At 42.5% G+C, this 16,607-nt stretch overlaps 1 protein-coding gene across 4 annotated transcripts in view; it reads right to left on the reverse strand.

Moving 5' to 3' along the window:
- The window catches only part of LOC126166575 (NCK-interacting protein with SH3 domain-like), a 113,006-nt gene that overhangs the window by 39,757 nt on the left and 56,642 nt on the right, over positions 1 to 16,607 (reverse strand). For all 4 annotated transcript variants that reach the window (XM_049920416.1, XM_049920413.1, XM_049920412.1 and 1 more), the window contains 2 exons: positions 7,616 to 7,762; positions 1,923 to 2,225 (listed from right to left, as the gene is read on the reverse strand). In XM_049920416.1, coding sequence (XP_049776373.1) covers positions 1,923 to 2,225; positions 7,616 to 7,762 — 450 coding nt within the window. The remainder of the gene's footprint in view (positions 1 to 1,922; positions 2,226 to 7,615; positions 7,763 to 16,607) is intronic.

A 16,607-nucleotide genomic window follows, 5' to 3' on the forward strand; every position in this document is an offset into this window, starting at 1 on the left:
ATCAGGAAACTCTAAAACAGCATTAACACTAAAAATAAGAAAATCACAGTTCAGAGAAAGGTGACCTTTTCCATCATCCCTCTTCCTTCCCCTTCATTCCTTCTGCCAGAAGGAGTAATTTGCTTCAAAAGCTTGCACATTTCCTGAACTTTTATATGCATTTTCTCCAGATGTTTCCTCCTGTTGTCACTTGCTGAGTATATATATTTTTTTTATCTATTAATTGACCTACAGGTACTTTTTCTCTGAGTCAACGTTACAGCAGCCAGATGCCATGTCACTGATGTGTGAGCTTCTCCAGTGTTAGCCAGCTTTTTCTTTTTTTTTTAAAAAAAAACGGAGAGAGAGCGAGAGAAATGTATTCTGCCTGTCACTAATCTAATGGAGAATTGGCAACAGTGTAGAATACATTTGGCAGCTATTTGACTATTTATTTACTTCCTGAAACGGTTCAGAATTATTCTGCTATATTCACTGCTACATTCTGCATGATTCTCACGTAAGGGATAACACAGATGTAGGAAACTGATGGTTTTGAGACCAGGAAGCTCATTCTAACAGAAAAAGCAACTAATATTCCCATTCACATTGCGAAATATCTGTCTTAGCCATTATTGGGACAACAAGGGAGTGATGCCTACTGCAACTGTTTGCTAACTTAGCAGTAAAGTGTTTGCCGTACAAAGTGAAGAGTGCGTTAGTTTTCAGTTCTATACCCGACTAGGAGTTTTTCCTCTACTGTGAAATAGCTACTAGCTGTTAAATTGACAATCAGCAAATAAATCTTAAGAACACTACTTCCCCCACATGCTTTGTCACTACCTTGCTTTTGCAACCTGTAGATATAAAGGTGACTTGCAGTATTGCACATCATTAATGGTTGCTTTTCCTGTTCAGTTAATTGTATGGACTTATTTGTGGCACTGAATGATTTGTTAACAGGATTTCGTTATGCCTCTGCCCCCTCTACTACTTTTGTGGTAGTGCTGTAATGCTACTTCAGTATGACCGTGGACTGAACATAGACACATTTTGTTTTGCAGTCAAAAGTGCATAATATCTTACTAATTCATGAGGATTTAAGGCACTTTGTTTAACTGAAAAAGACTTTTTTTTGTAATATTATCATGGTAAGCTGCAATTCATCTGTATTAGTACAGTGCATGCTAAATAGCATTTTTATATTTGTTTATTGAATACAAAAGATAAACATGAAGATTTAAATTAATCATCAGCTATATAGTCTCTCCCATGATCTGAAACAGTCCGACAATGCTCTGACAGTTTTTTGACTTCACGTCTGTAGACAGGTGGTAGCACTATTCAAATATGTTCATTGTTATTAGTCAGGCACAGATTGTCATGAGAATGCTGTACAGGACATACAGATGATATTTGGAGTTGTAGTGGGTATATTATACAGTTGTTGGAAAAAATCTGAAACCAGTAAGCATTTAGGTACCAATGACAGGCTGTTCTGGCTTGCATGCCTGCTGGCAAGCAGCCGAGCACCCAAAGGTACAGGTGAGCAAGCAGCTATCGGATGGGCAGTCTGGCAGCCAGGCTATAACATACGCAATTGTACAACACTGGCCAGGAACCTGTGGGCAGGGGTGGCCAAGTGGCTAGTACATGCACAGAATACATGCAACAAGGCCACCTTGTGCGTAGCCTACCTGAACTACACCTGTTTGCGAGTGAGCTAATGGCACTTGGCAGTGCCTGCACTGATTAAGGCCATGTTGAAACAGACCACCACATGACATAGCAAACCAAAAATACTGCAACACACATGGGCACAGTTACTAAGACAGTTTGTTTACAACAACTCTGTTTGTAATGTACACACTAAACAATGTTCACAGGAATAACAGAACACACTATATGTAAGTAAATGGAAAGATACATTGCTGGTTCCTTACCAATATGTTGATGAGCTCATCAAGATAATCACAGATGACAGCTTCATCTTCATGCAGTGACCAGCTGCGCTGCTGAGAGTCATTCTTGCATGAAGTAAGCTCAGAGAAGATGACACGAAGGCGATAAGCATCATGGGTTTCTGCAAGTACAGCTCGAGGTGCCGACAGTGGCCCCTGCACTGCTGCTAGCAGAGAACGCAGCTTTGGTCGGCAAGTGGCTTCCACTAGAGGGCACAGACCACTAACCACCGTCGTTACTGCCACTCGTGACAGATCATATGATAGCTGTGTCTGCACTCGCACCTTATAAAAAAAGAAACGACTTCAGTTTTAAATTACGGCTTCCAGTTGTTAATGATAATCTGAGTTACAGCAAGTTTAGGTTTGAAGGACATAAGATTAAATCAACTCTTGATTTTTAAATCTACATCAAATCATGTTTGAGTGCTTAATGACCTCAAATGTGAAACTGGTGAGGAAATATCTATTTGCCTTCCAGAAAGATTTTACCAAAGACAATGAGTTTTCATCATCATTTAAGAATTCAAAATGAAAAACAGGGAATAAGGTCAGTGCAAGTTTATCATTTCTAATGATACTCTGCTTCCTATATTGCAATGCTCTAAGTTATATACTTATTGTAACAGCTCTTATTAAGATGACATTCCCTGAAGTCTCATTAATATGAGGAAAATAAACTGTCCCACAAAAGATCAGGGAGCAGTACAGTCATGCACAACTTACTGAACAAAGCACCAATAAAGGCTGTTTGCTTTTCCACTTCAATGTTCCAGTTGGTCCAGCACATAGTTGTAGCCTACTGATCACAGTTTTATGGAACGAAGCAATATTATGGATTTACCAACTATTGGTAATGATATCATTAAAAACAGAGCATGAGCTCAGACTGGACAAGGATCGATGTGGGAAATTACCCATGACCTTTTGAAAGGAACCGTTCTTGATATTCACTTTAAATGATTCAGTAAAATCCTGGAAAACCAAAATTTGGATGCCTGGAAAGGGATTTGAACCACCCCCCCCCCCCTTTCGTTCATGCATCAATTTCTGAGCTACCTTGTTCAGTTAACTGATAAGAATATTGTGGCTTATTGCATAGCCTAATTGCAAAAATATTGCAAAAAGTGCGAGATCAGAAACCTGTGTTTACAGGTTGCTGGAAGGGGATGGTGTGGATGAAATATGTACTTAAACATTTTGATTTGGCAGGCAACTGGAGAGTAATTATTATTTTTTGTCCGCTGCGGCTCTGGATGTTCCCTCTGCGCGGACCGCAGAGGGAACATCCAGAGTCGCAGCGACGAAAAACGGAGCGGCAATGCTCCAACAGGTCGTGGTAAGCGGGCGCGGACCGCAGGGGGAACGCTTGGTACCCCAGACTGTAGATGAAACCCCCAGGAGCAGGTTTGGTGGGCGCGGACCGCAGGGGGAACACCTAGAACCGCAGCGGACAAAAACGGAGCAGCAACGCTCCAGCAGGTCACAGGGAATGGGCGCGGACCACAGAGGAAGCGCCTGCAGCCCAGTCTCAGGTTGCACCTGACGAAGGTCACGAGCTACATGACCGAAATATGTGCAAGTACGACGCTGATATCCGGCAGAACACCCGACAACCCAAGATGTCAGGAAATACATGATTTGACCATAAGTCTCTGGACAGTCCACTAAACATACATTGTGCTATTCCGGACTAAGCATTCTACAGTTAAAAATGCTTGCATCTATATAATAAATGGGCTTTCTGTCAGAGTGAGTAAAAGTCAGACAATTGTGGGCATTTAAAATGCACATGATTACAGGAGTTCACAGCTTCAGGTAGTCCACCAAAAACATTTCACAAGAATTTCATATGATCAGGTCCACTGTCAGTGACATTTGTGGAGCGGAAATGCCACAAAAGCACTAAACCCAGTCATTAATCAGTGATATTGTAAAACTGGTAGCATAAACTGTCAAACTGTAGAAAGCACGTTTATACATTCTTGGTAATTATCACAGAGGACTTCTGCTGTAGATCTGGTTCACACAAATTCATCGAGAAGCAAAAAAATTCCACTTATGTGATCATGCCTCATATGCTAAGAAGCCACAGAGTATCACAAATGAGTAAATTGATTAGAATGGAGTAAGCTACACCATCATTGGTATTCTGAATGACAGAAGAAGCACAAGTAACCTATCTGATAGGATGTCAATGATTGAAGTGTAGTATTAATGAATGGCAGAAATGGGTAAAACATGTTTTGTGTATAAAGGAATGCTTATGTCTCTATGAAAGATCTGCACAGTGGTGGCGATCCCACTATTAGTGAAAATGAAGTGTTGTGTCACAGTGTGAGAGAAACTGCAACATCAGGAACTGATTAACTACTCCTCGAAGGCAATGGAAAAGATTATGTACATAAGAACAAAAACACACCCATCTCAAAGCAAGATAGAAAGGCTGTATCTTCACAGAATATACCAACTTTCTATTTACGAATAAGATTACACAAAATTTGAGACAAAGTATTGCAACAGGTAATTCCTGTCAGTCGTCAAAAGCATTTAATAGTGCACTGCACAGTACCTTCTAGAGAAACTCCATTATTAGAGAATCAGAGGTCTTATAGATAACTGGTTTTCATCCAATCTAAGTAAAAGAATGCAAAGTGTCACATTAATAAACCCTGAAACAGCATCTTCATCATTGAGAATAATCACTACAGGTATATGATGCCTAATCCATCATTGAAGCACTGTAAAGGTGTACATATAGAGATTGTAATGATTCATGAAAAATGAAAATAACTAAACTAAGCAATACTGCCACTTCCATAACAGTGCACTGCTCGGCAAGCAAATAGGTCACCTGGCTGGCTGAACCATTGCCATTGCTATGTATCACCAGACAATGAAGCAGGATGATGTTTTCACCAATTCAGAGTATGATATGTCAGACTTTGGAGTCCAACTAAGCAAATTTTAGCATTATGTAGTACTACAACTACAGCAGTTGAATAAATACAATTGAAGTATCAGGATTAGTATTAGCAGTAGTAGTATTAGAAGAAGAAGATTATCGGAGTAGAAAATCCAAGATGGAATGTAATAATATTATAAGAAGGAAAGTCGCTACTCACCATATAGCGGAGATGCTGAGCCGTAGAAAATCCAAGATGGAATGTAATAATATTATAAGAAGGAAAGTCGCTACTCACCATATAGCGGAGATGCTGAGCCGCAGACAGGTACAATACAAAGATTCTCACAGTTATAGCTTTCATCCGTTAGGCCTTTGTCAACAATACACACACACACACACACACACACACACACACACACACACACCAACTTCATTTTCAGGCAACTGAAACCCCACTGCAGTCATGTGTGTGAGTTGTGTGTGTTTGCACGAGTGTGTCTACTATTGATAGAGGCCTTAATGGCCGAAAGCTATAATTGTGAGAGTCTGTATTGTGCCTATCTGTGACTCAACATCTCTGCTATATGGCGAGTAGCAACTTTCCTTCTCATAATATCAGTATCAGAGTAGAGTAGCACGGACCTTTATGGGAGGGCATGTCTTGAGTTCTATTGGTGGAATCTGTTACTTATCGTACTAGAATATCAAAGTAAGATTTAGGAAACCCAATTACAGGGCAATATTCATCTGAATTCCAAAGTTTTTAAAAACACAGAGTGCAATTACTTTGTGAAAGGTTCTTGTTAATAGTTATTCAGCTCAGTCTCACCTTTATTTTATTTCAATTCATGTTGTGTCCTTATTGTCATTATTATTAAGATTCAAAACTTCTTTTCCCTTTATTTTTATATTTATATTCAGTTTCATTTTACTATCACCAGTATATTACAAGCACAGTATAAACGGTTACCTTTATTAACCTGTGCTTATAAATATATAACAATTGACACTGAATTTTATTAACTGCTATATCAGAATCTACGACAACTGTTATAAGCAAAATATATAAACAAATCCCTGGCTCGTACCTGTACGTTTGGCTCTTTCTTTTCTCTTTTTAATATTCACTATACTTCCATATTAGTAATGAAGTAACTGCTCGAAAGGCAGAAATTGTATGTGTGTTTCTTAGTTTGTACGAATGTGTCAGAAAATATAATTTATTCAGAACTGATAAGGGATGTGAGCTATTAAAATTAGCATAATGGTTATGGCAGTGATATGTACACTATGTGATCCAAAGTATCCAGACACCTGGCTGAAAATTACTTACAAGTTCGTGACACCCTCCACTGGCAATGCTGGAATTCAATATGGCGTTGGCCTAACCTTAGCCTTGATGACAGCTTCCACTCCCACAGGCACATTTTCAATCAGGTGCTGGAAGGTTTCTTGAGGAATGGCAACCCATTCTTCTTGGAGTGCTGCACTGAAGAGAGGTATCGATGTCGGTTGGTGAGGCCTGGCACAAAGTCGGCGTTTCAAAACATCCCAAAACTTTTCTATAGGGTTCAGGTCAGGACTCTGCGTGAGCCAGTCCATTACAAGGATGTTACTGTCATGTAACCATTCCGCCACAGGCTGTTCATTATGAACATGTGCTCGATCATGCTGAAAGATGCAATCGTCATCCCTGAATTGCTCTTCAACAGTGGGAAGCAAGAAGGTGTTTAAAACATCAATGTAGGCCTGTGCTGTGATAGTGCCACATAAAACAACAATGGGTGCAAGCCCCCACCATGAAAAACATGACCACTCCATAACAACACTGCCTCCAAATTTTACTGTTGCCACTACACACACTGGCAGATGACATTCACCGGGCATTCGTCATACCCACACCCTGCCATCAGACCGCCACATTGTGTACCAAGATTTTTTCACTCCATACAACATTTTTCCACTGTTCAATCATCGAATGTTTACACTCCTTATGCCAAGCTAGGCGTCGTTTGGCATTTATCGACGTGAGGTGTGACTTATGAGCAGCCGCTTGACTGAGAAATCGAAGTTCTCACCTCCCGCCTAACTGTCATAGTGCTGGCAGTGGATCCTGATGCAGTTTAGAATTCCTGTGTGATGGTCTGGATAGACGTCTGCCTATTACACATCGTGACCCTCTTCAACTGTCAGTGGTCTCTGTCAGTCAACAGATGAGGTTGGCCTGAACGCTTTTGTGCTGTATGTGTCCCTTCACGTTTCCACTTCACTATCACATTGGAAACAGTGGACATAGGGATGTTTAGGAGTGTGGAAATCTCGTGTACAGACATATGACACAAGTGACACCCAATCACCTGACCTCGTTCGAAGTCCGTGAGCTCCATGGAGTGTCCCATTCTGCTCTCTCACGATGTCTAATGACTACCGAGGTCGCTGACAGAGTACCTGGCAGTAGGTGGCAGAATAATGCACCTAATAAGAAAAACATATATTTTTGGGGGTGTCCAGATACTTTTGATCACACAGTGTAGCATCATCACGTCAAAGAAAGAGCAAGTATTATTACATACCCAAAATATGGAAGCTATTGAAATATATCACCAAAATGGCTAATCAGTAAAGGTTAGCAGATGTCAAGGCTAGACTAGTTGTACAGAAATCCCGAGCTTTATTAAGTATGTCACATTAACAATATTCACATTGAAAATATTTAATCAATAACGAATACTCATCAAATACATATTTGCAATATTTACTGTCATACCTGCTCAACAAGTTGATAAGCAATCTTTGGATCAACTTCTACCAAGGAACCATGTTTTTCATTCAAAACTGGGCTTGATGTAGTACGTCTGGCAGATTGTCTGACACGTTCATGTTCATGTACAGGAGATACAGATTGACCATCACCCTACAGGACAACAACGGGTATAAAAAAAATTGTTCATCAAACCGTAGAAATGTTATTTCTTGTTTTCTCAGTGTAGCAAATATTGATAACACTTGATAAAAGTAAAATGTTTATTTATAAAAGCTTCAAATAAATACAGAAATTCTCTTTATTAAAAATAGGAAGTAGTAGTCTGGTAATAAGAATGCACCGAGACCAAGCAATGCCAACAGCTTTGTTGGACTGACGATTGCCTCTGTCCTCTGTCATCATTTTTAAACCTTGAAAGCTAGCAGGTTTGTGATGGCCACCCTCAACTTACGGTAACCACAACTACTTCAAACATAATCAGTTAGAAGTGACAGCAGCTTACTTGCATAATTCATCACTTGTTCAGTTAGCCGGTGTGAATGCATAATGGAGACACCTAGCCAACTCCACTGTCAGAGTGTACACTTAAGAAAAGTCAAGCAACCTATTACTTCATCTCTATTAAAGGACCACGATTTGAATGAGACTCGGCACATGAAAGTTTCTTACACTTAACAGAGGTCTAATGGAACAAGCATCTGTTTTAACTAACAATTTAGTGTGTGCACCACTTCACAGTTCACACATGAAGTTTGTGCTCAATTCGGCCATTAGAGACCACCTGGCATGCTAATACAACAGCAGCTGCATGTACGACCTACCGGCTATGGCCCCTGTTGGAACTAATGAACATAGAGGCCAGAGTGCAAGGTTACACTGGAAACCTGTGTACTGCTAATTGCATTGTACCTTATCCTCCACATATGTGTACTGTTCACACAACAAATTACAGTGTTTTTAGGTTAGAACCCTTTTTTTGGAGATGAGTACAGTATTCAATTCCATGTGTTCCACTTGCCATTAGTCCTTTGTGTTTAATGTCCATGGATGCATTGCTTAAATCTCTTCTTGAGCAACAGGAGGTGCTGACAGTTGCTGTTTCCAGTTTCACAACTACACTGGCACAACTTGTGGCCCCACTAACAGCATATCTGCCACTGTTCCCCATATAGGGTGATACAGGAGAAGATTGTGATGCCTGTGGCAACATTTCCTCGCATTCAAGATGCCATATGTAAACTTGTACAAGACCCTTTTTTTTGTGCATTTCACCACACGGGCGTCAACTGTTGTGTCAGCTTGCCCCCTTACAAGAACCTTCACATCTTTCATTCGATCAGATTTGTGAGCTAATTTCTACCTATCACTGTAAATGTACTCACATTATTGCTGCTTGTGTGGAGTTTTACCATTGCCAAAAGTGACCAAACCGTCATAGAAGCCATGGGCAGCAAGACTACATGGACTTAGCCATTATCATAATTTTCTGACAAATGTTCATAAGGAATCCTATGCCAATCAAATGGTTTGCAATGCTATCATATGTTTTGTTCCCGATAAGGAAGTCCGAGAGTGATCTCAGTGTGAAAATTCTATAATTACGGAAGTACTGGACATAGCTCAGTCATTCAAGTTTCATGGTCTGTAGGTAGTCAGATAGAAGCCTGGTCCGAAGTTTCAGAAATCAGTTCCTCTCACCCCTTCCAGCCATCAGCCAGTTTGCAAGGGAACGTAAATGCTAATGCAGAGTCCAGCACATGTCCCAGTGTTATATAGGTAGACAATGTTTGCAACAACAGTTTGTGTCACAACAGTAACAGCACTGCCTTCATGCCCATACTGCTCCATTCAACACGAACAGACTGTGTGTCCCAAGTGCTGGGTAACGTGAAATAGGTGTCACAAGAAAAGACACATTGCTTCTGTATGTAACTCCTTTTAATACCTGAGGGAGGACAAAACAAACATGGATGTGAACTGTGTGTCAGCTGTGACGGCGTCTCAAAGCAAGTTGTACACTGAAGTTTAACAAGTCATTGAGAATGCAGAAGGACATGGGTACAGTAGCAACATTGGTGAATTCTCAGACTTATGTCGACTTGGGTTCTCCCTCCCTGACTCCAGCGTCATGGAGGCTCGTGAGTTATAACAAGCAACTGATTTCCATTTTGGACAGTTTTCTGCACCTGTATCTTACAAGACTGTGGTTTGTTCGTTAACATTCCTAGTTGTGGCCAATGCTTACATTGAAAATCCGTTTACTTTGGACACTTTTTGAACTGAAACTTCCTGGCAGATTAAAACTGTGTGCCCGACCGAGACTTGAACTCGGGACCTTTGCCTTTCACGGGCAAGTGCTCTACCATCTGAGCTACCGAAGCACGACTCACGCCCGCTACTCACAGCTTTACTTCTGCCAGTATCTCATCTCCTACCTTCCAAACTTTACAGAAGCTCTCCTGCGAACCTTGCAGAACTAGCACTCCTGAAAGAAAGGATATTGCGGAGACTCTGCTGCAGAGTGAGTATCTCATTCTGGAAACCTCCCCCAGGCTGTGGCTAAGCCATGTCTCCGCAATATCCTTTCTTTCAGGAGTGCTAGTTCTGCAAGGTTCGCAGGAGAGCTTCTGTAAAGTTTGGAAGGTAGGAGACGAGATACTGGCAGAAGTAAAGCTGTGAGTAGCGGGCGTGAGTCGTGCATCGGTAGCTCAGATGGTAGAGCACTTGCCCGCGAAAGGCAAAGGTCCCGAGTTCGAGTCTCAGTCGGGCACACAGTTTTAATCTGCCAGGCAGTTTCATATCAGCGCACACTCCGCTGCAGAGTGAGTATCTCATTCTGGAAACTTTTTGAACTATTTGAATTCTCAATTGCTGATGAAGTGCATTTGGTTTCTGATCAAGTTCGGTATCAACAGTTAGATGCTCTCTGTGCTGAATTTTCCTCTATATTTTCTCCAGGACTGGTGTGCTCAACAAAATTTAAGGCTCATATTACAATGAAACAGTCCACCTGCCCCTTTTGTTCCAGGATACTTTACAGAGTCAAGTAAAGGCACAATTAGATTGTCTTCAATACCTTGATATTATTCAACCTCCTTCTTGCAGTGAACAGTCAGCAACACTCGAGGTAGGCACAAAACCTGCAGGCAAATTACACCTCTGTGGTGTTTTTTAAAAGTCTATTAATGCACAGTCAATCACTGATACCTATCCTTTGTTGCGCCCTGACAAGCTGTTAGTAAAATTGTTGGGGGGGGGGGGGGTGTTATTTTTCGAAGATTTATTTGGCACAAGCATATTTTCAGCTGCCACTTGACGAGGAATCTAAATGCTTTCTAGTCATCATCATCCCATTTGGATTTTATCAATACCATAATTTGCCTTTTGGTGTGGCAAGAACACTACCTATTTTTCAACACCTTTTAGAGCAAATTTTTGTGTCATTTCCAAGCTGCATAAACTATTTAGATGGCATAAAAGTGTCTGGTGCCTCTACAGATGAAAATCTGCAGAATCTCCGTGGTCTATTTTCTGTTTTACGGTCTGTAGGGCTAAAGTTCAATTTGGAGAAGATACAGATTTTTCAACCATCCATTATTTATTTGGGTTTCAAAGTGTCGCACACCGGCATTAAACCATTGTGCCAGCATATTGAAGCTACTACCTTGTTGCCACCCCTCATGTCCATCACGGAATTACAGGCATTTTTAGACAAAATTGCCTACTACCACTAATTCATACTGGATGCTGCTACTGTGACACAACCACTCCATGCACTGTTATGAAAAGATGTTTCTTTCCAACTGATCCCTGGCTTGTGACCGGGCATTCAGTAGTTGAAACCTAAGCTGCAGTCAGTCCCTAGTTTGGTCACTTTTCAGCCGGGCCAGCACCTTGTGTTGATGACAGACATCTCTGTTTGGCCTTGGCACTGTCCTTGCTCATAAGCATGTGGCCAATTCCGAATGCCCTATTGAATATGCCTCTAAGTCCTTAAATTCAGCACAACAGCATTATTCTCAGCAAGAGAAAGAGGCTTTGGTGATCATGTATGCTCCAAAAAGTTTAATGTTTTTCTACATAGGTCTAAGTTTCACCTGATCACCGATCACAAACCACTGGTGCCTCTTTTAAACCCTTCAGAATCCTTGTCAGACAAAGCCACAAGTCACTTACAGCAATTGGCTCTTTTCCTGCCACGATACAATTATGAGATACATTTTCGTACTACAGCGCAACATGCAAATGCTGATGCCTTATTGCATTTTCCTATTGGTCCAGATCCCAAGTTTGATAAAGAGGAATTACTTTGTTTTCATTTAGACATAGAAACTCAAAATGATGTCAATGGTTTCCTATTACTAGCACTAAAACTGCAGCTGCAGTAGCCCTGCATTGTGTCTTAAGCAAAGCTGTTTCTTTTGTGTAACACAGCTAACTGTACAAACCTTGGGGCATGGCTTCTGATCTTTTGAGAAACTATTTTGTATTACAATATCTTTCTCTTTGGGATGGGGCGCTGCTGGTAGCTACAAATGACACCAGTCCACGGGCTGTAGTCATGTCTGTCCTTCAGTGTAAGGTTGTGTATTTATTACATGTGGATCAAAGGGGTGTGTCACTTATAAAAGTGTCACCATGCAGACATACTGTTTGGCCAGACATTGATGGGGAAACAGGGCAGGTTGTTGCAGCCCTGCCGCCTGCTTCACGTCTGCTGTGCAGCGAGCTACCTTAATTTAAGTATTAACTGTATTTTTCTTACTTGTCACTTCTTCTTCCGTGTGTATTTGCTTTTAGGAAGCTTTAATTTTCGAGTGCTCTTAATAGTGTTCCATAGATTTCGTGTTTGTTTTGAATACAGTCAGAGAGAGTCCCTGTAATCAACCATAGTGCCAGTAGTGCTAGAGTTTGTTTTCAATACAGTCCAGAGACAGGTAGTGCTATTTTCATTGTTTTCTACAAGAAGTGGCTAGCAACCACAGTTTAGTGAATAAGCAGCCGCCTTTAGTGAATTAGCAGTCTAGTTAAAGGTTGATTAACTCTCTTCAGTAAATTGTTTCCTTAGGATGGATAGGATGTGTGACTGCTGTGTACGGACGCAGGAGGAGCTGGCCACTGTTCGCGAACAGCTGAGCGTGTTGATGGCCGCGGTCAGCCGTCTTCAGGCTGCTGCCTCGGAGTGTAGCGGCAGTGGGGAGTCTGGTGCGTCGCAAGGTACACCCCAGGTGTTACATGCTTCACCCACTGTCCCTGCTGTCGAGACATCTTCGCGGGTACCGGGCGCAGTTGGGCCACCCTCTCCCCAAGGGGAGTGGCGGGTTCAGCGGCGTTCGCGGCGCACGAGGTGGAAGGTCAATGTGGAGGCTGGCCGTGTGGCATCGCCCGCTCTGCCTGTGAGGGGACATGTGGCTGCTCCTTCAGCAAGGTCCGAGCAGGCACACGGGGGGAGGGGTTTATTAGTTATTGGGAGCTCCAACGTTAGGCGGGTGATGGAGCCCCTTAGGGAAATAGCGAGAAGGTCGGGGAAGAAGGCCAGTGTTCACTCTGTCTGCTTGCCGGGGGGTCTCATCCGAGATGTGGAGGAGGCCCTACCGGCGGCGATAGAGAGCACTGGGTGCACCCGACTGCAAATTGTTGCTCATGTCGGCACCAATGACTCCTGCCGTCTGGGTTCAGAGGTCATCCTCAGTTCGTACAGGCGGTTGGCGGAATTGGTGAAGGCGGAAAGCCTCGCTCGCGGGGTGGAATCAGAGCTAACTATTTGTAGTATCGTTCCCAGAACCGATCGCGGTCCTCTGGTTTGGAGCCGAGTGGAAGGCTTAAACCAGAGGCTCAGACGATTCTGCGGAGTTCTGGGGTGCAAATTTCTCGACCTCCGCTATCAGGTGGAGAAATGTAGGGTCCCCCTGAATAGGTCAGGCATGCACTACACGCCGGAAGCGGCTACAAGGGTAGCGGAGTACGTGTGGAGTGCACATGGGGGTTTTTTAGGTTAGAGAATCCCCTCCCTAGGCCCGACAAGACGCCTCCTGAGACGCGGCGAGATAGGAGTAGGCAAAATGCAACAGGGAATAACAATATTAATGTGCTAATAGTAAACTGCAGGAGCGTCTATAGAAAGGTCCCAGAACTGCTCTCATTAATAAACGATCACAACGCCCATATAGTACTAGGGACAGAAAGTTGGCTGAAACCAGACGTAAACAGTAACGAAATCCTAAACTCAGATTGGAATGTACACCGCAGAGACAGGCTGAACAGTGAAGGGGGAGGCGTGTTTATAGCGGTAAGAAGTGCAATAGTATCGAAGGAAATTGACGGAGATCCGAAATGTGAAATGATTTGGGTGAAGGTCGCGGTTAAAGCAGGCTCAGACATGGTAATTGGATGTCTCTATAGGCCCCCTGGCTCAGCAGCTGTTGTGGCTGAGCACCTGAAGGATAATTTGGAAAATATTTCGAGTAGATTTCCCCACCATGTTATAGTTCTGGGTGGAGATTTTAATTTGCCGGATATAGACTGGGAGACTCAGACGTTCATAACGGGTGGCAGGGACAAAGAATCCAGTGAAATTTTTTTAAGTGCTTTATCTGAAAACTACCTTGAGCAGTTAAACAGAGAACCGACTCGTGGCGATAACATATTAGACCTTCTGGTGACAAACAGACCCGAACTATTTGAAAAAGTTAACGCAGAACAGGGAATCAGTGATCATAAAACGGTTACGGCATTGATGATTTCAGCCGTAAATAGGAATATTAAAAAGGGTAGGAAGATTGTTCTGTTTAGAAAAAGTGACAAAAAGCAGATTTCAGAGTACCTGTTGGCTCAACACAAAAGTTTTGTCTCAAGTACTGATAGTGTTGAGGATCAGTGGACAAAGTTCAGAACCATCGTACAATATGCGTTAGATGAGTATGTGCCAAGCAAGATCGTAAGAGATGGAAAAGAGCCACCGTGGTTCAACAACCGAGTTAGAAAACTGCTGCGGAAGCAAAGGGAACTTCACAGCAAACATAAACATAGCCAAAGCCTTGCAGACAAACAAAAATTACGCGAAGCGAAATGTAGTGTGAAGACAGCTATGCGAGAGGCGTTCAATGGATTCGAAAGTAAAGTTCTATGTACTGACTTAGCAGAAAATCCTAAGAAATTTTGGTCTTATGTCAAAGCGGTAGGTGGATCAAAACAAAACGTCCAGACACTCTGTGACCAAAATGGTACTGAAACAGAGGATGACAGACTAAAGGCCAAAATACTAAATGTCTTTTTCCAAAGTTGTTTCACAGAGGAAGATTGCACTGTAGTTCCTTCTCTAGATTGTCGCACAGATGACAAAATGGTAGATATCGAAATAGACGACAGAGGGATAGAGAAACAATTAAAATCGCTCAAAAGAGGAAAGGCCTCTGGACCTGATGGGATACCAGTTCAATTTTACACAGAGTACGCGAAGGAACTTGCCCCCCTTCTTGCAGCGGTGTACCGTAGATCTCTAGAAGAGCGTAGCGTTCCAAAGGATTGGAAAAGGGCACAGGTCATCCCCGTTTTCAAGAAGGGACGTCGAACAGATGTGCAGAACTATAGACCTATATCTCTAACGTCGATCAGTTGTAGAATTTTGGAACACGTATTGTGTTCGAGTATAATGACTTTTCTGGAGACTAGAAATCTACTCTGTAGGAATCAGCATGGGTTTCGAAAAAGACGGTCATGTGAAACCCAGCTCGCGCTATTCGTCCACGAGACTCAGAGGGCCATAGACACGGGTTCACAGGTAGATGCCGTGTTTCTTGACTTCCGCAAGGCGTTCGATACAGTTCCCCACAGTCGTTTATTGAACAAAGTAAGAGCATATGGACTATCAGACCAATTGTGTGATTGGATTGAGGAGTTCCTCGATAACAGGACGCAGCATGTTATTCTCAATGGAGAGAAGTCTTCCGAAGTAAGAGTAATTTCCGGTGTGCCGCAGGGGAGTGTCATAGGACCGTTGCTATTCACAATATACATAAATGACCTGGTGGATGACATCGGAAGTTCACTGAAGCTTTTTGCAGATGATGCTGTGGTGTATCGAGAGGTTGTAACAATGGAAAATTGTACTGAAATGCAGGAGGATCTGCAGCGAATTGACGCATGGTGCAGGGAATGGCAACTGAATCTCAATGTAGACAAGTGTAATGTGCTGCGAATACACAGAAAGATAGATCCTTTATCATTTAGCTACAAAATAGCAGGTCAGCAACTGGAAGCAGTTAATACCATAAATTATCTGGACGTACGCATTAGGAGTGATTTAAAATGGAATGATCATATAATGTTGATTGTCGGTAAAGCAGATGCCAGACTGAGATTCATTGGAAGAATCCTAAGGAAATGCAATCCGAAAACAAAGGAAGTAGGTTACAGTACGCTTGTTCGCCCACTGCTTGAATACTGCTCAGCAGTGTGGGATCCGTGCCAGATAGGGTTGATACAAGACATAGAGAAGATCCAATGGAGAGCAGCGCGCTTCGTTACAGGATCATTTAGTAATCGCGAAAGCGTTACGGAGATGATAGATAAACTCCAGTGGAAGACTCTGCAGGAGAGACGCTCAGTAGCTCGGTACGGGCTTTTGTCAAAGTTTCGAGAACATACCTTCACCGAAGAGTCAAGCAGTATATTGCTCCCTCCTACGTATATCTCGCGAAGAGACCATGAGGATAAAATCAGAGAGATTAGAGCCCACACAGAGGCATACCGACAATCCTTCTTTCCACGAACAATACGAGACTGGAATAGAAGGGAGAACCGATAGAGGTACTGAAGGTACCCTCCGCCACACACCGTCAGGTGGCTTGCGGAGTATGAATGTAGATGTAGATGTAGATGTAGCCCTTCCACAGTGTGCCACCCATCAGGTGGCTCCCTGTGCTGCTTTACCACCAAGGCTAGATCCACAGCAGCCTTGTCAATGAATTTGTAGTAACCAAGTAATAAAGGAAAC

Source organism: Schistocerca cancellata, chromosome 1 (assembly GCF_023864275.1).
Source record: "Schistocerca cancellata isolate TAMUIC-IGC-003103 chromosome 1, iqSchCanc2.1, whole genome shotgun sequence".
In the NCBI taxonomy this organism is placed as follows: domain Eukaryota; kingdom Metazoa; phylum Arthropoda; class Insecta; order Orthoptera; family Acrididae; genus Schistocerca; species Schistocerca cancellata.